Consider the following 22,164-nt stretch of genomic DNA (forward strand, 5'->3'; position numbering starts at 1 on the left):
TCCCCTAAAAGGGCTGTATAGAATGCCTATACCCACCCGGCCCATCCTGCCAGCAACAGAGGTAGAATTAGGGCAGCTGGGATAGAGCCCAGGCCCTGGAGTCAGGGTCTTACCCTCAAATTCTGTGGTCCATGGCCCAGTGACCTGAGATCAACCCCTCTGTTCTCAGGTTCTCCATGGGCTCTGAAACTCTCCTAGGGTCACAAGTCCTTTGAGAATCTGATGAAAACGATCGGTTGTGTCTCCAGGAAAATATACACATTCTCACTCATAAAGTTTTAATGAAAAATTGGGGGGGGGGTGCAGTGGATACACCATCCCTTGAGACCCATCCATGGGCTCCCCAGACCTGACGGACCCCACAGAAAGAGCTTGGACTAGATGAGCTCTAGCTAAGTTCCTCCCAAAGCCTGACACCGCCAGAGCCTCTCCCCAATCCAAAGACCACTTCACAGGCTGCCACTCGAGTGCCACCAGGACCACGGTGAGGGGAAGACAAGAAGGAGGGTGGGGGCTCAAGAGGCAGCACTGCTCAGCTCCCCTCAATAGCTTTCATAACAGACTGTGGCCCAGTGTTGTCAAAGCTTTCAATTTTTTCAAGAAATACCAGAAATCTGAATGTATATGTGAAATTGTGCCATTAAAAATTTTTTTGTAAAGGTAATATATGCACATGGTAAAATATTCAAAAGGCACACAGGAACCATAAAGTCTCATTCCCTCCCTCACTGCACAGCCACCTAGCTCCCCATCCCCAGAGCCCGCTGCCATTAACGACTCTTAATCGTTGCAGACTTTGCCTTTCCCCCACACAAATATTCACACGTTACCCACACCATTCTGTTCCTTGTTTTCACTTAACGTTGTATCTTTCTCTTGACTTTTTAACTATGTCGACAAATTCACGTCTGAACTGCACACACACACGCGATGTGCTGCCCAAACAGAACACATGTGCAGGCCACAATCAGCCAAAGGGCCACCAGTGAGTGACCTCTGGGCCCAGAAAAAAGAGGCCGGTGGCACCCTCAAAGCTAAGCAGCCTGATCCACTGGACACCTAACTCATCCTGTCCAAGTAAGACACCTCAGAGCTGAGGGCTTGGCCAGGCCAGCCTCTGACCGGTATTCAATCCCCACTGAGGAAGACAGGCAAGAGGCAAAAGGTCAGCTGCCCCGTGACCCCCTCCTCCCCAACTCAGAGGTGGCCTTGTCCCCCAGCTCTCATCACAGGTTGCACTAAGAGAAGCAGGCGCTCATAGCTGTGGCCCAGCTTGAGCCTCCTGCCCCCACAGTTCCCAGCGGTGCTGCCAACCCAGTGCCTGGAGTTCAGCCTTTCCCAGGCAGCTCAGAGTGACAAATGCGAATGAGAAGCCCTCAGTTCAAACCCTGGCTCCTCCACCAAGGCGGCTGGGCCAGAGGGGGTTTCCAAACTTTAAGTTGTAACCTTTTACCCAGATGGTTCTCACGAGGGCTTGACAACCCCCTAGGGGACACTTCTGGTTGTCACAATGTTGGGGGCCACTAGTGGCATTTAGTGGGTAGTAGGGGACAAGAACACGAGTCATCCACCAATGCCCAGGACAGTCTCACCTCGTCTCAAATCCCACACAACTTAATTCATGCAGGTGAAAAATCTGCTTATCATCATCTGAACCTAAAATCAAATTCCATTTTACACGTGAATAGAAAAGTATTTTTGCAGTTTTAATACACATTGAATTTTCCTGGAACGGACCTACTGTGTAAACTGAGGGAAAACCAGCCTCTGCTTTGTTCAGAACTTAGAAAAAGTTGTCCACTATTCAGAAAAATGTCACTGAAGGCAACCCGTCCTTATTATATCAAAACTCCCCTCTCAGTCAGCACCTGGAGATACTGCCTTTGTGGTTCTACCGGAGGGCTCAGCACCTGACAACTTTATTACATCAGATGTACGGACACATTGCAATTCATGAAATGTTATAACTCCTTTCCTTTCATTTCTCCTTCACGTTACAGATGGCGTTATGCTGACTATCCACACAAACACACAGTAAACAGGTAATATTTCTACTAATTTTATTTAAGAAGAATAACAATAAAAATAACTCCAACACTTCAACTACACTTACTATATGCTGGGCACAGTTCTAAGCATTTAGCTGTATTAACTCACTTACCCTCAACAAAACCATCAGCTACAAACAACAGGGTGTGGGCTTCAGAGGGCAGGGCACCACTGCTCTCCAGAAGAAAGACCCCAAGGTGCACTGTGAAAATCACTGACCTAGGCAGTGACCAGGCAGGGCCAGCCAGCATTTCCACCGTCACTACCCTGTCCCTGGAGCAAAGTGATCCCACCTCCTACACAGCGAGCCATACGACGGGGCTTGCCACAGGGCAAGCGGTCTGAAGGCCCCCTCCTCCTCTTTCCCAGTCCCCAAGTCCCAGGGCTCCCGTCTCCCCATTCCTAGACTCCTCTAGGGTAGGAGGCAGCTGCTCCTGAGAACAGCTCAAAGTCGTGTCCTGGGTGGTCAGGTTGGGGGAGATCCAGAGGCCCCCTCCCCTGAAGCTGCTTAGAAAGCACAGTCCGGCCTGTTCCTTTTCCCTGAAATATCAGCTAACAAATCTCCCTGCTCAGCTGGACACTCCCCTCCCTGCTCCCCGACCCCAGGAACAGGCCTGCTCTGTGCAGACGGGTGTGTGGGAAGACTGGGACGAACACTGGGATCCTGGTGAGGAGAAAGCACCAGGGTCCCAGTCCTGCCTCTACCACCAAGCCCAGGGTGACCCCCCCAAGTCCCTTCCCCTCCTGTAACCCCCTCTCCAGCCCAAGTGTCTTTGTCTGTGAAGCAGTGAGCGTGCTGCAGCTTCCCCCAGCTCTGACAGTCTCCAGTGCTGTGTGTGCCCGGCCCCCAGCACAGCCTGGAGCCTGCACACCTGTGTCTGACGCGTGCAGCTCTTGTGGCTGGCATGCACACTCCCGCATACACTTTTCTAACACACTTGACAACAAGAATGCAGCAGCCGGAGGGTACAGGCTGCTCGGCCCAGATGTCCCTGTCAAGCCCTCACCGGAGGTGCCCCTCAGCCATTCGCACTCTTGCTCTCTGCCCTCAGTGAAGCGCTGGTTCTGAGAAGCTGATGCAATTCCCGCTCAGCCCGACCCCCACCCTCAGCCCCCCACTCACTGTGTATAGCCGTCGCCGTAGTCTGGCCAGGAGAGGGAAGGAGAGCTCTAGGCCAGGGAACCGACGAGCTGCTGGCATCTCCACGGAGGAGCTGGACCCCCTGACTGGGTCACTGGGGCTCTGGCCCGAGAAGTGGAGGAGCAGGGGTGTCAGCTCCTGAATTTCAGGTTCTGCCCAGAAGGGAAGTTGGCCAGAGGTCTGCCCCAGGAGTCCCAAAATCCCACACCAGGGGTGGGAAACGGGGCAGAAGAATAGGGTGGGCCCCTTTTCTCAGCTGCACAGCTGTTTCCACAGCTGGCTAGTCTGGTAGGGAGCAGATCAGCTCTTCTCTGGGCGGACTGCAGCCTAGGTCCTCTGTCCTATTTCTCTGTCTTCTCTCCAGTGCAGTGGTCACAGCTCCAGCCCTACTCCCTGGCTCCCCCACCCGACTGCCCGCCCTCCCTCCCTCCTCCTCCCTCCCTCCCCAGCTGAGCAGCTCTGACACTGGCTGAAAAAGGACCTTTCTGAATCACTGCCAAGAGGGCGGCGGGAATGGGGGGACTCTTCCTCCCAGCCACCCGCGCTGGCCCCCCTGCCTCCCCATACACAAGGCCCCCTGTCTCTAGCTTCCATCCCAGCCCCCATAGTTGCAGACAACTCCTGGGATTTTAGGGTGGGGGCAAGTGAATCAAGTAGCAATGTACAAAGAAGGGTTGCAGGCCCCCATATAGGCTTGTCTGGAGCTGTGGGGGCTAGGACACAGCCCGAGTTGGGGGCTTAGACCCCAGAGAGTCATTCCTGGATTCTGCAGGCAGACTGTTGAGAGACCCTCCCCCATCTCACAGTCCCAGTCTTGGCTGGGCGTCTCCTGGCTCAGGCCCTAATGTGGCCCTGTTACCCTGGTGCCCAACGGAAATAGGAGGCCGGCAGCCTGCCAGAGTGGGGCAGTCTAGCCAAGAACAAGGGATGGGGGGGGGGTAAGGAATCTCCTCCCCCTCCCTGGGGTTGCCTTGTCTGCTGCCCACAACCCCCAGGGTGCCTCCTCCTCAAACCAGCTGGCCAAGATCCAAAGCCCCCTCAAAACAAACAAATATGCCCCTAGACACTGCTGGGATGCCCCCACCCCAAAGCTGTAGGGTTCCAGGCTGTAGGACGTCTCATGTACAGCACCCACACACAAAGACAACAGCCCCAGCTAAAGGGAACTGGAGACACTCCATCAAGCCCCCGTGGGCCCCCTACGTTCCTAGAGCTGACAAATGATCCCTCTGCCCCTCCTCAAGAGCACCAGCTGCTCTTACACCCCTCCTCCCTACAGCCCCTAGACACACCTGACAGCTGCAGGAAGTCCTCTCAGGCTCCCTCAGCACCACCCCCCCAGCCATGCCGAGGGAGCCCCTGTTTCTTGCACACTGCTCTCTTGTCCTTATCCAGCTGGCCAACAGCTCTGGCAGCCCCAGCTGGCTGGTGGGGTAGGCAGCTGGGGTGAGAGAGTTTTGGGGAGTCAGCATCCCAGGCTCTCTTTCAGGGCCTCTCTCAGTGCTTGCCCTCCTTGACAGGGAGCTATCTGAAGAGACACAATTTCCTGGTCTGGCGCCGGGGAGTGGGAAGGGGGACACCCCTAGCAATCAGTCCCTCTTCCCTAGCCCCGTCGTCATCCACCACCCATGCTTGTGGAACCAGCCAGGTGCAGCCTGCCCTCAGTCCAAGTGAATCATCAGTCTGAGGCTGGGGTCAGAGGAACAGATATGATGAGGTCAGGCCGAGGTCACACTGGAGCTGACTTTTCCCCAGACCCTGGCAGACAATGCCCACAGCTCAGAGGAGCCTACTGCCTACCCTCCCTCCAGGCACCACCCTGAAGGAGACCCAGGGACCTGACTTCAAGGGACAATTTAAGCAGGATTACTCCCTTTACTGCATGATGGGGGCTGCTGGATTGGAATGGCCCAATTAAAAATTCTAGCCATCCCCTGAAAGATGTGCCCCAAATCCACTAGAACCTCATGCCTGACTCTTTCCTTGGACGTTAGATAAGAACAAGTCTCAGCAGCTTGCTCAGCAATCCAGCTGTGGGAGGTTATGAGGAAAAGCAAAGCATGGTCAGGGGTCAGAGCTCAGGCCAGCTCCTGGATCCCTTCTCTCAGCCCTGGAAAAGAGCCCTCACCTCTCTGCCCGCCTTGTCCTGTCAGCTTCTGCCCTCTGCTGGCCAAGAGAGAAACTGCTTGATCTTCAAAGGGAAGGGTATCGCCCGCTAAATACGTGGATCATCTTTTCCAAAGCAAACCGGGACATTTGGCTTGATATGCTTATTCAAAAGGCCAGTAGAGGGGAATGTCCAGCACACAGGGACTCAGTGCCCATAAAAGACTATACCCAAATCCTGGCAGTGCTTCCGGGGCTCCCATGGGGCTGAAGAAAGCCCAAAGGGCAGCTTAATTGGGTCCCAGGGGACCCAGAGACACTAAGGCAAATGTCAGCATCAGTAATTCACCACCCCTCACTCGCCCCACCTCTCCCCCCCTACAAACACACCACTCTTCTTTACCCAGCCTGCCAGCCCCCAGGACCTGTCCTGGGGCCCAGGGACACAAGACACCCCTCACTCCTGCCAGGCTGCCGCAGAGAGCAGGGCTGGGCCCTCAGCTCCTGATGGAGTCAGGAGCCCGGGTACCTGGCTATCCCCTAGACTTCCCCCATTACCTGCTGTCCCTCCTCGCCCCCAGCCAGGCGCTGATATGCAGATCTCTCCCCCATGGAACCCCAAGAGCAGCGTTAGGGCCAGGGAGGGGAGCAGAACCCTCCCGCACCCCCGCCCCTCCAGCGGCACCGGCGGCGTCACTGCCCTGCGTCCTGAGGGGCTGGGCCTCCAGCATCCTCTAAAAGGACGGCAAAGGCTGCTAAAGCCCCAGCGGGGGAGGGCCCGGTCCCTGGCCCCCGCACACGCCCCACAGCCTCCTCTCCTCCAGGGCCAGAGCCCGAGCCGGCGGGGGCGGTCTCTCCCGCTGGGCCTGCGGCCGGCCCCTCCCCCATGCCGTCCCAGCCTCCATTCCAAGGAGTCGCCGCCTCTCCGCAGCGCCACGCCACCGCTGACCCCCCGAGAGCCAGGTGCCGGGGGCCCCGACCTCCCTGAGCACAGAGCCACAGCCCTCCTCAGCCCCTCGGCCGCCTCCACGACCCCAGAGCTCCGCGGCCACTTCGGTCCTGAGGGTTCAAGGGCCCCCCTATTCCATTGACAATGGGGTCCATCCAAGATGCTCACAGAGGAGAAGCCCCCGTCCTGACTAGACCTGAGACCCCTCCCTCTAAACAGTGGGGCCGGAAGCCCATCCCTCCACCTGCCGGGCTTCCACTCGGCTCCAAGAACGCGCCCACTTGCCGGGCTCCCTGCCGCTCCCCTCCGCACTCCACTGCTCCACTCACCCGGCGCCCAGCGAACCGCCAGGCCCACTCCGCGGCTGGCACCGAGCGAGCTGCAGCCGCCCCGGCCCCGCGCCTCTTCTCCACCCGGCCTTGACATCTCCCTGCCTACCCCCCACGACTGCACGGGACGCGCTGTGCGCATGGGAGCTCAGGCGGGGCAGAGTCCTGGGGCTGACCTCTCTGGCCTCAGCAGAGCGCCTCGAGTGCCCACACTCCCTGCTGAAGGAGCCCTCCAACACAGCCCACGCAGGGCTCTGTCACCCAGCGCTGGGGTGAGGCCACTGCTGGCGGAGGAAGTCCCACTGCAGAGGCTCCTCCTCTCCCTCCAGCCCCAAGGGCCCCAAGGCCGCACATGCACACCCTCTCATTCTGCTGGCATCTGAAGCATCCACTGACTCCTCAGTACCAGGTATTTAGGGCTGAGCTCAGGGCACCTTCACCCCTTCCCGGATTGGGGTAGAGGAGGAGGAGGATGCTGAGACATCCCTCGCCCCCGCGGCACCCCCCCCCAACCTCAAGCCTGAGGAAAGAGACCCCAGGAGGGCACTAGGGGAGTTCCCATAAGGCTCAGTCTCCTCACAAGCTCCTTCTCCACCTTGAAGCACGCTGGGGCGGCAGGCAGAAGCGCCTCTGCATCTTTGGCAGAAATTACTTTGGGGAGCAGCTGCAAGAACCCAAAGCCAGGAGGCTGTGGAGAAGGAGAGGCTGAAAACGTCAGGCCCATCTCTTCCTCCTCTGGTTGGATGAAAGGTCTGGTCCAAACCATTCCTCCTTCCTGCTTTCTCCCTACCTCCTCCCCCATAAAGCCCCTGCCTCCTAATGCCATCCGGTTATAAGATATCCACAGGATCCAAACTGCCTCTAGGATTTGGGGAGTCTGCCTCACAGGTACCCCCCTTTGGTCTATAACTTGCCCCCTATCTCTAAAGGCAGCCAGGAGCAGCCAGGAACCAGCCTGCCTCTGCTGTCCACTCCCCTCCCCCAGCCTCTCCAACAGCATCAGTGAAGTGACAAATCCACACTGAGGAGCAGACGTGACATGTAATTTCCGGCCAAGAGGATTTTTCCAAAACAATCTACCGTATTCTCGGGAATATATGCCAACCCTGCCCTCCAAACCAGCCCTCTTCCACCTCTGCCCTCCCTCTTCTCCAAGCCCTGGAGGGAAAATAACTTACTGGGGAGGAGGAAGGGGACTTTATAGCTCCTCTCCCAGACAGAGGATCATCTTGCTTCCACATGCCAGCCCCACCAAGCCGGGTCAGCCTCAACTCACTCCTCTGTGCGCGCAGGGCCCAAGCTTCTGGACCAAGGCCAGGCTGGTTCCCCTCGGGACCTCATCCCAGAGGGAACTGCACCAGACAACCCCACACCTTCAGGTCAGCCCAGGTCTGACATCACACTGGTCTGGGGAGGAGGCTGGCCAGAAGCCAAGGGAGAGAACGAGGTGATTTAGACACACACCATGGCTGTCCACACCCTCTCCATCTCCAGGACACAGGGGCCCACTCCCTCTCAGGGGAGCTTGGCAGCTGAGGTCCTGAGAACAGACAAGGCTAAGGCGTATTCACCCGCAGTGCTAGGTCCACAGGCCCCGAATGCAGCCCTGAAGGCTCTTCACCCTTCTCTTTAAGTACTGGTATTTCCTACGACTTTTGAACTCACCCTTCCTTCTCTTCTCAGTGGATGCTCCCCTCCCTGGGGGTCACCTTCTCTCCTTCCAGGGCTCCAATTATCACCAGGTGCTGTCTGTCTCCATTCTAAGCTCCTGAAGCTCTAGACCCATGTTTCCAGACACTTACAGAACAGCTCCACCAGGAGGATGCACAGGGACCACCAATTCCACATGTTCAAACTGAGTTCCTCATCACCCCCTTAAACCCAGCTCATGCGTGCTCTTGTATCCTGACTGAGAACATCACAAGCCAATACCAGCCTTCAGACTAGAAACCTCACCCCTGGCACCCCAACCATAATTCCCTACCTTCCCCACCAGGCAGGCCACAAAATCTTGTTATTTCTGCCTCATTATTCCTTCCATCAATACCACTGGGATCGACTCAAACAGACCTGGGCTAAAATCTTGGCTCTGTCACTTTCTAGTTAGGCAACTTCTGGGCAAAAGATTTAATCTCTAAGCCTTAACTGCCTCATCTGTAAAACGGGCATAAATAGTACCTCCTTCTAGAGTGCAGATTCAGTGAGGTCATGAATAGCACAGTTAGCACATCACACGGCACGTAGCTGCCTACTGCTGTTCTTGTCATCTGAACGCAGATCTGAAGTCCCTCCCGATTACATCCTTCTGTACGCCTCACTGAGCCAAACACAAGGCCCTTCAGGATCCCCTCCTTGCCTCTTTGTCCACCTCCATCTCTTATCATTTCCTTCAAATGTCTCCACGTTCCAACCAGGTCAAATACTTGCCCCTCCCTAAACACACCCTCTTCTTTAATTTTAATGTCTTTGAGCTATTCTCCTTGTGATACCCCTTCTCTTTGTCTACATGATGAACTCCTACACAACCCTCAAGATCCAAATCAAACGTTATCTCCTCTGTAAATTCCCATTTCCTACCCCCAAATGGTTATTTCTGCCATGCTCCCCATGTTATTTTATTAAAGTAATGTTTGAAAACAACAGTGGTATAAACGCATAATAGTACATGTGGAAAACAGCTAAAAGAATTAAAAATTTTTAAATTATCCATCATGCTCTGATCCTTAAAAGGTCATTATTCCTGTAATACCTGAATGAATACATAATCCTATTGAGGGAGCCCTACACAGACACCTCTGCTGTGGTTTGTACATTGTAAAGTAACTAACCATCTGTTTATATCTGTCACCTTGCAGGCAGAATCTGGAAAGGCACCTGAGAAGAAAGGTCAAGAGAGTTTGCTGAAAAGGACTTCAAGCCTTTGTGATGGACACTGGAGAAAGGAGGCCTGCCTCTTTTCCAGTGAGCTGGTGCCGTCACCTTACTTCCAGGGGATACCAGGAATAAGCCTGGCTGCTCTTGCCCAATCTGGGCTTTGCTCCCCCACCCCACTCCCAGTATTTCTAACTTAGAAAAGCAAGCACCCTCACAGGAAGAGGGGCTGCCAGTCTCATTACAGCCACTCCTATCCCCAGACCCACTAAGCTACTTTGCTCCCACAAAGCCGTTTCAGCCCCAGGGACCACATGCCCACTCCCTTAGGCAGAGAGAGAGCCTTGCATCAGCCTTCTCCACGAAAGCTGCTTTCTCATCAGACTCTGCAGGGAGAGCTGGGGTATAGGATACCACAGGGTTGATGGGAAGGTCTGGCTTGTCGGCGTTCCAGCCTTCCCAAGAGAGAGGAAGGGGACAGGGGAGTGGCAGGGTGGGAGGGCAGGACGCAGAAGCAGGGACAGACACACCAGATACAGGGATCCTCCTACACCTCATCTCCTTCGACTCCAATGGAGAAAGAGGTGTAACTTTCAGAGAGGAAAGGAAAGGATCTGACTAAACACGATACAGACTGCACTGAACTCAACACCTCCTCACGTGTATCAACTTGGTCTTGAAGTATTTTGTAGCTGTTGCATGCTTTGTGCTAAAGACTGGCGTGCCAACCTTGACACCCAGAGACAGGACACTGACAGCCCTAACGCATTCCCAGAGCATCCCTCCCCCGCACACAAACACCACTCGCGTGTGACAGAGGATAAATTCCTGCAGCTGTCTGGGCCTTGTGCACAGGCACACCACGCATGCCCGGGTGCCAGGGCCGGGATGCAGGGTCCTGCAGAGGGCTGCCTCTCTCCAATCTTCTGGCCCAGGCATCATCATGGCACCAAGGCCCGGCAGTGACTCCCAGGAAGGGAGGAAGGATGTAGTCCAGCTCCCAGCAGCCAGACACTCCCGAAGCTCTTCCAGGGCTGGGCAGAAGCCACCCAGCTGGTCACCCTGCCTGCTGGCTCAGGCCTCAGCCCACCCCCACCCCCTCAGCGAAAGCCTACATCTGAAGGAGCCTATTGTTGGGCCCTGGAGGTGGGGTGGGGAAAGAAGTCAGTGCTGTGAATTGCAGAGCATTTACTCTGCAAGATGGACTGCTCATCCCCTTGGGACCACGTCCACACCAGAACCCCAAGAGCCAGGAACATCCAGTGCAGGGCAGGCTTCAGGGCCCAGCAGAGGAAGGGTCTGCACCTGGGAGTGAGAGAAATGTCAGGGACTTGTGGATATTTAAGACACCTTAAATCCCACTATATGCTGCCCACCCATTTTACCAATAAAGAAACTGAGACCCTGAAAGGGGAAGGGACTTGCCTGATCCAAGGAACTTATAAAGCTGTCATAGGGAATGAATCCGTAGGAACTGGGGGAAATGAACAATTCAGAGTGACAGTGATTCTGATCTGGCCATGGAGGGGCAGCCCTGCCAAGATCAGGGACTAGTACAGGTCAGGGGTGCAGAGAGGAGCCCCTGCCTCATTAGGACACAGCACACAGGGCACCAGCAGAGACAGGAAGAACCCAGTATCTCACACTCAGCAGAGGCCCTTAGCTCTGGGGCTCCCAGGAGGTACAGCTGCTCAAAGGAGGGACCAGGACAAACCTCTCACCCCACCCCTCTTCAGTCACTCACCATGTACCTACCACATGTTCACCCTGTGCTAGGGTTTGGGGGAAGCAGGAAGGAGAAGTCACGGTCTGGATCCCCAAGACACTATGTGCAGGTTGTTTACTACAAGCTTTATCTTCATTAACTGATTAAAAACTCCCCTTACTACCTTACATTATCCTGTTTTACAGATGAGAAAACTGAGGCTCTGGAGAGGTAACCAGGGTCACCGAGAGAGTAAGAAATGAAGAAAGGATTCAGTCCATAGACAACTGTATACTCAATTGCTTGGCTCAAGGATGTGGGCCCGTGGAGGGTAGAGCCAGCATCTTATATGTTAAATATATACTGGATACTGAATGAACTCATGGATTCTGTGAGAAGTTTAAGGAGGGGACAGAGGTTCCAAGAAAAGCCAGTAGATTGCACACGTGCACATAATTTTACTCCTTCCCCAAACCCCACCAAAACTACCATTTATAAAAGAGAAATTTTTTGAATGGCAGAAGTCCCTGAGGATGGGAAGAACAGTAAGGAGACAACCACAGCCAAACTGTGGAAGCTAGAAAGGAGACGGGCCAGGGACAACTGACCACAGAGCCGAGAAAATTACACATCCCAAGGTGAGGCGCCTGACTGACCCCACAGAACCCTCAAAAGGCCTAAGAACTGGCAGCCCCAGAAACCTCTAGGAGAAGAAGAGGTGACAGAAGGAAGTGCTAAAAATACAGTGGATTAGTTAAAAGCTGTTTAAGAAGCAGTAAGACCCCCTAGACTCCCTCCCCAAAGCAAAGCTACTGGGTGACCGCCCCTCTACCATGCTCCAAGAGCCAGGGATTTCCCTAGAGGGCATAAACTCAAGGTCTCTGGACTGGCACAGCAGGCGTGGTTGAGAACGGGGGTGCCACACCCCAAACAAGAAAGGAAAGCACCCACAGATGTTGAGATCCCAGTCCCCTTCTCTACTCACTCCCAGAACACGGAGCCAGGCCTCCACCTCTGGGCAGGAGACAAGAGTGTCTTTTCTGGCCGGCCCTGTGGCTTGGTGGTTAAGTGCGCGCGCTGCAATGCTGGTGGCCCGGGTTTGGATCCCGGGTCCGCATCGAGGCACCACTTCTCCGTCCATCCTGAGGCCGAGTCCCACATACAGCAACTAGAAGGATGTGCAGCTATGACATACAGCTATCTACTGGGGCTTTGGGGGGAAAAATAAAATAAATAAAATCTTAAAAAAAAAAAAAAAAAAAAAAATAGATTTAAAAAAAAAAACAAACAAAAAAAAACAGTGTCTTTTCTGGGGCCTCTGACCAGGTCAAGAAAGATGTAAAGATACTGACACGGGGAGTTCCCAACAAATGGCCCATCCAGGTCACCATACAAAGAAGCTCCATCAAAGGGGCCACCCAGAGCTGTAGCCCCCACCCTCAGTCAAGAGCAAACAACAGAAAATTACCAGATACCCGAAGAAAGCCTCTAATATGGAAGTGAACAAAACACGCAGAAAAAAGCAACCGAGAGGAAAGAGACTATGCAGAAGATTTCAGACAGAAAACACTCATTGATATTCTCAGAGAGACAAGATGTTGTATCCACAAAATAAGAACAGGATTTTTTTTTTTTTTTAATTGGGGGAACAAAAAATTACAAACACGACAGGAGACAAAAAATTCAACAGACCCATCCCCACCCCACCCAGCAAAGTCCAGCCCAGAGCAGGTGCTCACAAATATTTGTTGGATGGATAAATGAGGTAGTGTTTCTCAGACTTTAATGCACATACAGATCACCTAAAGAAATGAGAGAGAGTTGGGAACAGAAAAAATATTTGAAGAAATAACGGCTGAAATTCTTCCAAATTTGATGAAAACTGTAAGCCCACAGAGTCAAGACGTTCAATGAACTCCAAACACAAGACACATGAAGAAAACTACACCAATGCACACCATAATCAAATTGTTCAAAATCAGTGATAAAGAGAAAATCTTAAAAAGTAGCTGGGGTGGGTGAGGGAGACATGTTACATACACAGGAAAAAAGATAAAGATGACAGCAGATTTCCCACAAAAAAACAACAGAAATGAGAAGACAGTGGCACAACATCATTAAAGCACTGAAAGAAAAAAACTAACAACCTAGAATTCTACTGGAATTATCTTTTTAAATTAAAGGTTAAATGTTCTTTAATAACAAGTAATTTTGTTTATTTGTAAATAAACTTTTTAAATATCCAAAAGCTGAAAAAATTCATCACCAGCAGACCTGCACTACAATAAATGTTAAAGGAAGTCCTTCAGACAGATGGAAAGTAACACCCTACAGAAATATGGATCTGTGCAAAGAAATGAAGAGCACTGAAAATGGCAACTACAGGGATAAATAGTTAAGATAGTTTGCTTATTATTTAAATTACTTTAGAAGATAAATTGACTGTTCAAACAAAAATAACACCAATGTAGTATGGGGTTTATAATATGTACAAGTATAATTTTTGACCCTAATAGCATAAAGGGAAGAGAGAAATGAAAATATACTATTTTAAGGTTCTTTTTTTTTTTTTGCTGAGGAAGTTCGTCCTGAGCTAACATCTGTGCCAATCTTCCTCTATTTTGTATGTAGGATGCCACCATAGCATGGGTGATGAGTGGTGTAGGTTCACACCTGGGATCCAAACCAATGAACCTGGGCTGCTGAAGTGGAGCACGCCAAACTTAACCACTACACCACAGGGCCAGCCTCCTATTTTAAGGTTCTTATACTAGTATCACTTGAAGGCAGGCTATGATAGGTTAAAGATGTATATTATGAACCCTGTGGACATTACAAGAAGAGAAAAGTATCCTCATAAACACAGATGCAAAAACTCAACAAATTCTTTAACAAATGAATCCAACAATATATATAAATAATAATACATCAGGACCAAGTGAAGTTTGTCCCAGGAATGCAAGGTTGGTTTAACATTTGAAAATCAATCAATGTAATGCAACATGTTAGCAAACTAAAAAAGAAAATACTATGATCATTTTGATAAACACAAGAAAAAACATTTGACAAAATCCAACATCCATTCCTATTAAAATTCTCTGCAAAGTAGGAATAGAAGAGAGCTTCTTCAACCTGATAAAGTTCGTATATGAAAAACCTACAGCTAATATAATGCATAATGGTGAAAGACTGAAGGCTTTCTGCTGAAGATCAGGTACAGGGTATCTAATCTTCTATTCAACATTATGCCAGAGAATATAGCCAGTACAATCAGGCAAGAAAAAGAAGTAACAGGCACAAAGATCAGAAAGGAAATAAAACTGTCTTTATTAGCAGATGACATGACAGTCTATGTATAAAATCCAATGGAAGCTACAAAAAAACTACTAGAGTAAGTCAGTTTAGCAAGGTGGCAAGATTCAAGGTCAATACACAAAAATAAATTGCATTTATATATACTAATAACAAACAATTGGAAACTGCAATTCAAAAACAATACCATCTTATAGCAGCATTACTGACAATAGCCAAAAGGTAGAAGCAACCACCAATGGATGAACAGAGAAACAAAATGTGGTATATTCATACAATGGATTATTATTCAGTCTTTAAAAGGAAGTAAATTCTGACACATGCTACAACATGGATGAACCTTAAGTACATTAGAGTAAGTGAAAAAAGCCAGTCACAAAAGGACAAATACTGTAGGATTCTAATCCTATAAGGTATTTAGAGTAGTCAAATTCATAAAGACAGAAAGTAGAATGTGGTTTCCAGGGGCTGTGGGGAGGGAGGAATGGAGAGTTACTGTTTAATGGGTACTGAGTTTCAGCTTTGCAACATGAAAAAAGTTCTGCAGACGATGGTGGTGATGGTTGCATAACAAAGTGCGTGAATCTAACACTACTGAACTATACACTTAAAAATGGTTAAAATGGTAAATTTTATGTTATGTATATTTTACCACAATTAAGATAATTTTTTTAAAAATAAAGAAACCAAATACCATTAAAAAATACCATTTACAATAGCATCAAAAAATATGTAATACTAAGGATACATCTGACAAAAGACGTGAAAGATCTGTATACTGTTAATTACAAAACATTGGTAAAATTCTTAAAAATCTAAATAAATACAGAGATATATATTGTTCATGAGTCAGAAGGTTCAATACTGCTAAGATGTCAATTCTCCCCAAACTGATCTATAGATTCAATGCAATCTCAATCAAAATTCCAGCAGGCTTTTTCGTAGAAATTAACAAATTGATTCTAAAACGCGTATGGAAGTACAAAGAACCTAGAATAACTAGAGCAATTTTGAAAAGGAAGAACAAAGTTCAAGATCTTACCCTGATTTCAAGAGTTACTGTAAATCTACAGTGATCAATAGTGTGGTACTGGGATAAAGATAGACAAACAGATCAACGGAACAAAACAGAGTCGAGAATTAGATATACACATATACAATTGATTTTCAACAGAGGTACAAAGGCAATCCCATGGAGAGACAAGTCTTTTCAACAAATGGTGCTGGAACAACTGGATCTCCACCTGCAAAAAACTGAACTTCAATTCATATCTTGCACCATATACAAGAATTAACCCAAAATGGATAGTAGACCTAAATGTAAAACCCACAACTACAAAACTTCTAGGAGAAAACCATTGTGCTTTGGTTAGGCAAAGATTTCTTAGACACGACACCAAAAGCACAAGCCAATAAAGAACAAGTTGGTAAACTGGAGTTTGATAAAATTTAAAACTTCTGCTCTTCAAAATACACTGTTAACGGAGCCAGCCCTGATGGCCTAGTGGTTAAAGTTCGGCACGCTCCACTTCAGCGGCCCAGATTCAGTTCCCGGGCGCAGAACCACACCACTCGTCTGTCAGTAGCCATGCTATGGTGGCAGCTCACACAGAAGAACTAGAAGGACTTAAAACTAGAATATACAACTATGTACTGGGCCTTTGGGGAAGAAAAAAAAAGAGAGAGAGAGAGAGAGGAAGACTGGCAACAGACGTTAGCTCAGAGTGAATCTTTCCCAGCAAAAAAAAAAAGACACTGTTAAGAGAATTAAAATGCAAGCCAGAGACTGGAAGAAAATATTTGTAAATCACATATCTGATAAAAGGCTTGTATCCAGGATATATAAAGAACTCTCAAAACTCAACATGAAAAAAACCCACACAATTAGAAAATGGGTAAACAATTTGAACAGACACATCATCAAAGATATACAGATGGCAAAAAAGCACATGAAAAGATGCTCAACATTAATCATTAGGGAAATGCAAATTACAACCATGAGATACCACTACAGACCTATTAGAATGTCTAAAATGAAAGAGACTGATCATACCAAGCGCTGACAAAGAAGTGAACGAACTACAACTTTCACACACAGCTGGTGGGTATGTAAAATGGCACAATCACTTTGAAAAACAGTCTGGCAGTTTCTTAAAAGTTAAATGTACACCTACCATATGATCCAGCCATTCCAGGCCTAAGGATTTAGAAATCTAAGGGAAATAAAAGCATATGTCCATACAGACTTACACAAATGTTCATAGTAATTTTACTTGTAATAACCAAAAACTGAGAACAATCCATCAACAGGTGAACAGACTGTGGTATATACATACAATGTACATACAACTAACCAGCAATAAAAAGGAATGAGCTATTGATACATGCAACAACACAAACGACTCTCAAAATAATTATGTTGAGTAAAAAAGCCAGGCAAAAAAAGAGCACATGCTGTATGATTCTATTTACATAAAATCCTAGGAAATGCGAACTAACACATACTGACAGACAACAGACCAGTCTGTCACCTGGAGAAGGGAGATGGCAAAGGAGCGGTGGGATGGAGGGATTACAAAGGGGCACAAAAAAGTTTGGGGGGTTTGGGAACAATAGGTATGTTCATTATCTTAATTGTGGTGTGGTTTTACGGGTATACACATATGCTAAAACTTATTAAGTTATATGTTTTAAATACATTCCATTTACTGTATGTCATTATATCTCAATAAAGCTGCTACTAAAAACAAAAACCAGGGGCCAGCCCCATGGCCTAGTGGTTAAGTTTGGTGGGCTCTGCTTCGGCAGCCCAGGTTTGGTTCCCAGGCGCAGACCTATACCACTCGTCGGCGGCCACGCTGTGGCAGCAACCCACATACAAAATAAAGGACGACTGGCACAGATGTTAGCTCAGAGCAAATCTTCCTCAAACAAAAAGAGGAAGATTGCGGGGCTGGCCTGGTGGCAGAACAGTTAAGTTCACACGTTCCACCTCAGTGGCCCGGGGTTCGTCGGTTCAGATCCTGGGCGCGGTCCTACTCACCGCTCATCTAGCCATGCTGAGGCGGCATCCCACACAGAAGAGCTACAACTACACAACTGTGATATACAACTATGTACTGGGGCTTTGGGGAGAAAAAAAGAAAAAGAGGAAGACTGGCAACATATGTTAGCACAGGGCCAATTTTCCTCAAAAAAAAAAAAAAAGAAAAGAAGAAGATTGGCAGCAGATGTTAGCTCAGGGTGAATCTTCCCCAGCAAAACAAAAACAAAAACCAAAAGCCCTTCATCTTCCAAAAAATAGTACAGGGCAGGGGGATAATCGTAGCCGCTCCTCCCCAACATCCGCCAGCCAGAGCTCCTGGGAAGGTGGGCACCAAGACTGGTAAAGAAGGGTCTGAGCCTTCTGCACTCAGGACAACGTAGGGAAAGCCACGGACCACCCCACAGACAGGAAACTGAAGCCCAGAGATGTGATCTTGCCCCAGGACGTTACACAGTTAGTAAGTCAGTCTAAACAGATGTAAACCCAGATCTGTCAGTCCTTCTCTTCATCTACCACAAATTCAAAAAAGTCGCCCTGAAATAAAGTGAAGATGTGTGCTAGTGTGTATGCGTTAAGAACAGATAATTCTCTCCATTGAAGCCAGAGAGCCAGAACCAGTCTGGCCATCCCAGAAGAGCCAGGCACCATGGACACAGCAGCTGAACTTCTGGTGCATGAGTGTTTGCGGTGGCAGTGTGAGAGGCAGGCATGGGATGAAGCTGACAGTCGGGTTTGGGTTTGCATGACGAGCAGGCTAACCGGCTCCTCCAGCACAGTCCCAGCAGCTGCCTGCCCAGGACGCCACCACTCCCCCTGCCCCGACAGGAGAGGACTACCTCCACCCAGTTTGGTTCGGACAGGGGTCTGGGGGCCATCTGACTCAGAGCCACACCTTGGGTTGGGGCAGAGATGGGTCCCAACTAATGCCCTGAGGTAGGCAACAACTCTGCACCCACCCCACCTGAGAGCTAGGAAGCAAGAACTCAGACAGTGCCAGGTAAGAGCTGAACAGCTCTAGGATGAGGCCCATAGGCTGGCCAACCAAGCCACTGTGAGCCAGGAACGAGCAGGCCTGGCAGCCAGGCCATGAGGGAGTCAGCAGGAAGCCAAATCTAGCTCCCATCCCTGCAGGCCCCACCTCTCGGCCGTGCTTGAAGCTGGGCCCTGGCTGGTACAGAATCCATGATGCCACAACTGCCCATCAGTCCACCTCTACAGGGTGGGGCTGAGGTCTGGGCCACAGAGGACACCCAGATTCCAGCAGTGCAGATACCTCTCCCCTCCCACTCCTTTCAGGTTGGGGTCCTGAGAGCCCACAGGAGACAGACGGCCTCACCCGCAGCTCTCCGCCCTTCTGCCCACGATGCATCCTTGGCTCTGGGCCCTCAGTATTAATCAGCTATGACAAGAAGGTGTGGCGGGAGCAGGTCAGGCTCGTGCCCAAGTCACTGGCTGCCACGCTCACATCTTAGCTCACATGGCCAACAGGGTTACAAGATAAGGTCTTGTTATGCAGTGCTACCCACTTCCCTTTTTTGGAATGTGTTTTGAGAACCTGAAACAACTTACTCTGATTGCACCATCCCAGCTACAGCATGGAGGCACCCCTATCTCCACAGGTAGATGGGGGAGGGGTGACTGCCTCCTCTGCAACCACAGCCTGGGGCTACCTGTCTCTTCTCTCTGCCCAGGCCTGGCAGCAGCCCAGACAGTCTCACCTCCAGTCTAGACTCTAAGGAAATGCCCCATCACTCCACTTGGCATACAGAGTACCGGGGGGGAGGGGCCTGCCTCGCTGTTGAAAACTGCAGTGCTTCCTCTCTCCCCAGGTTTAAACTCAGGGGAGTGAACAGGGGCAGTGTGGAGACCACCCTCTCCTGAGGTAACTGTAGCCCCTGCTTCCAAACACACCAATTCCAGCTGAGAACAGAATTGGGCTTCCTTACCTGCTGCCTTCCGCTGCCTTCCTGTAGACACAGCTTCAATGATGTCCAGGCTGAGGTGGCAAAAGAGGATCCAGCAGGCACAGCCTGCTCTCGGGCAGTGGCTTCCCACGCTCCCGGGTTCACAGCGCTCTTCTGCTCCCCACTCCCCAAACCCCTACATCTTGCGCTCACCTCGGCCCTGGAGCGATCCCGGTGCTGGGCAGCCTGCCTGTGGGTTACCACCGCCTCCTCCGCCTTCGCCTCCGGATCCTGTGCCCCTCAGGGGGGCCCCCTCCCTCCTGGGACCCCTTCCCGTCCAGGTATGTTTCCTGGACAGCCCGCACCACCTGCCCCTCCTGCACCCCGGGCAGCCAATTTGCTTCCTGCACCCCGGGGCGCCCCTCCCCCTCAGGCCCCCGGGGCCCCACAGGCCGGGCCCTCCCCACCACCTCCAGTCTCCCGCGGCGCGCCGGGGCCGCTCCCAGGACAACCGCCTCCCGTCCGAGGTGCCCGCAGCTCTCCCAGTACTGCGCCCCCTGTTCCCCGGAACTTTCGAGCCCCTCCCCGCGCTCCGAGGAGCCGTCCCCGAACTCAGACGGCTGCTCGGGCTGCTGCAGCAGCCTGCGTGGGCTCCCCTCCCCCCGCTCCTGCACCCCGGCGCGGACCTCCCCCCACTCCTGCACTGCGGGGCTGCCTCCCCCCTTCTCCTGGTGCTGCTTGCGGGGTCCCAGCCCCTCCTCCTGCACCACAGGCCAGCCCGCGGAGCCCGTCCACAGCGGCGAGCGCCTCCAGTCCGCGCCGTCCGGGGGCCCCCACACCACCCCCAGGCTGGGCTCGTGGCCGCGGCCGCCCCGCTCCTGCACCCCCGAGCCCACCCCGCCCTCTTCCTGCACGGCCGGACCCACGCCCCCCTGCTCCTCCACGCCGAGCTTCAGCCCGCGGAGCTGCTGCGGGCCCCAGCTGAGAACCCCCACCCGCTGCGGCTGCTGCTCCGGCAGCGCGGGGCTGAGCCCGCCGCGCTCCTCCTGCGCGCCCGGCCGGCGTCCCTCCGCCCGTACTGCCCAGCGCACTCGCTTGCCCCCCACAGGCCGCGCGGTCCCGCCCCTCCAGATGGTGCTGCCCTCGGCGCCCGCTCACACCGCCCGTCCCCCGGCTCCTTCCGCCCCGTCACCCACGGGACGGCGCTGCAGGGTCGCGTCCCCCACCGGTTCCCCGCCCTGGCCTCGGGACGTCGACGTCCGCCCGCCGGGCGCCGCGCCCCGCGCCGGCCCCCGCAGGTGCTGCGGCCCCGCGCGCCGGCCCGCGAGCCAGGAGCGCCCGCCCTCCCGCCTGAGTTCCTGGAGCCCCCCTGCGCCTGCGCCGCCCGGGGGGGTGGGGCCCCGCGGGGTCGGCCCGCCCTCTTAAAGGGCCAGCTCTCGCGTACTCCTCCTGCTGTCTCCTCAGTCCCTCTACCGCTCCCACTTCATCCCACCCCCAACCCCATACCCCAGGCCCTCCTTGCGCCTTCCTGAGGTGCCGTAGGGAGAAGAGGTGAAGCAGAAGGCAGGGAGCTCACACTGAGACGGTGTAGTCACTGGGCTCAAAGGAGGAGCACTGAAATAGGAGTCTTGAATTCTAAGTAACAGTTCAGCTGCTGCTGACTTATCATGTAACAGTGTAAAAACTCACTTCCATCTGGCCTCAGTTGCTTCGTTTCTAAAATGAAAAGGTTGGATTGGAAAGTTTCAAAGGTCACAATCAGGTGATTGCAGAGGGACTCTAGTCCTAATCTCTCAGCAGGGGCCCAGAGCCACCTCTATCCTTTCCCCGGGGCCAACGGAGGGTGGAGGGCGCACCTGAATGAGAGGAGAGCTGGTCTCAGGCCTGTGACACTTCCTGCTGGGAACACAGGCAGAAAGAATTCCAGGCAAAGGGGTCTTCCTCCTGCACTGCTCCCTGCCCTCTCCTCCCTGCACTCTCAAAGAAAGAAAAACTTCAGAGCTCCTCCTCCCGGTGACAGTGCAGCCTGCAGACCCAGACCCAGACCCCAGCCCAGCTGGAGGCAGCCTTGGGCCTTGGAGCTTAGAACCCAAAGGCTTAGGGCCAGTTGAGGTACTGACCGTACCTCATCTATAAAATGGGTGTAGTAATAAAACAACTCCAGACAGAAACTGTCCCGAAGATCAGACATCAGAGAACTGTGTAAGGATGGCTCTTTCTCCACTCCCATTGTCCAGCATTGGGCTCAAGGACCCTGGCCAGAGGACAACGGGGCGACGAGAAGGGGATGGGTTCCAGACACCTACGGGGGGCTGGACTGGGTGGATTCGGGTCACGGCCTCTTGCCCTGTGAGGTGGGCAGGACAACTTTCTACTAAATCATTTGATAACAGCGTGTGTAACAGCTGCCTTTTGCCATGGAGCCAGGGCCACGGAGCAGGAGGTGAATGCACCCTATCTGGGCCAAGACAGGGTCTAGGGTAGGCAGGACTCCTGAACCCATCTCTGGGCACAGCCAGGCTGGGATCTTCCCCATTGTTGCCTGGCCTCAGGAAGGGAAAAATCAGGGGGAAGGAACCTGAGGGGGGCCCTCTCCCCACCCTCTCTCACACTACCTCAGTAGTGACAATTGCTAAAGTTTATGGAGCCTTCCTATGGATAAGACCCTGCACGTGGCATTTACTCTCATCCAACCCCCCATCACAACCTAATGAGGTGCACAGTATCATCCCCGTTCTATAGATGATAGAAC

The 22,164-nt window shown here is 52.0% G+C and overlaps 1 protein-coding gene across 15 annotated transcripts in view; it reads right to left on the reverse strand.

Annotated features, from left to right (window-relative positions):
• TNK2 (tyrosine kinase non receptor 2) overlaps positions 1-20,273 on the reverse strand; it is a 39,958-nt gene extending 19,685 nt beyond the window's left edge. For 3 of the 15 annotated variants that reach the window (XM_087439767.1, XM_087439777.1, XM_087439776.1), the window contains exon 1: positions 3,173-3,552. In XM_087439767.1, coding sequence (XP_087295893.1) covers positions 3,173-3,250 — 78 coding nt within the window. In that variant the 5' untranslated portion in view covers positions 3,251-3,552. Of the gene's footprint in view, positions 1-113; positions 226-3,172; positions 3,553-19,454 lie in introns of those variants that run through there. The other 12 variants (XM_087439766.1, XM_087439768.1, XM_087439763.1 and 9 more) reach the window with 8 other exon arrangements.
• Between the last annotated feature and the right edge of the window lie 1,891 nt (positions 20,274-22,164).

Source organism: Ceratotherium simum, chromosome 15, assembly GCF_057802395.1.
Source record: "Ceratotherium simum simum isolate JZ-2026a chromosome 15, ASM5780239v1, whole genome shotgun sequence".
Taxonomy (NCBI): Eukaryota; Metazoa; Chordata; class Mammalia; order Perissodactyla; family Rhinocerotidae; genus Ceratotherium; species Ceratotherium simum.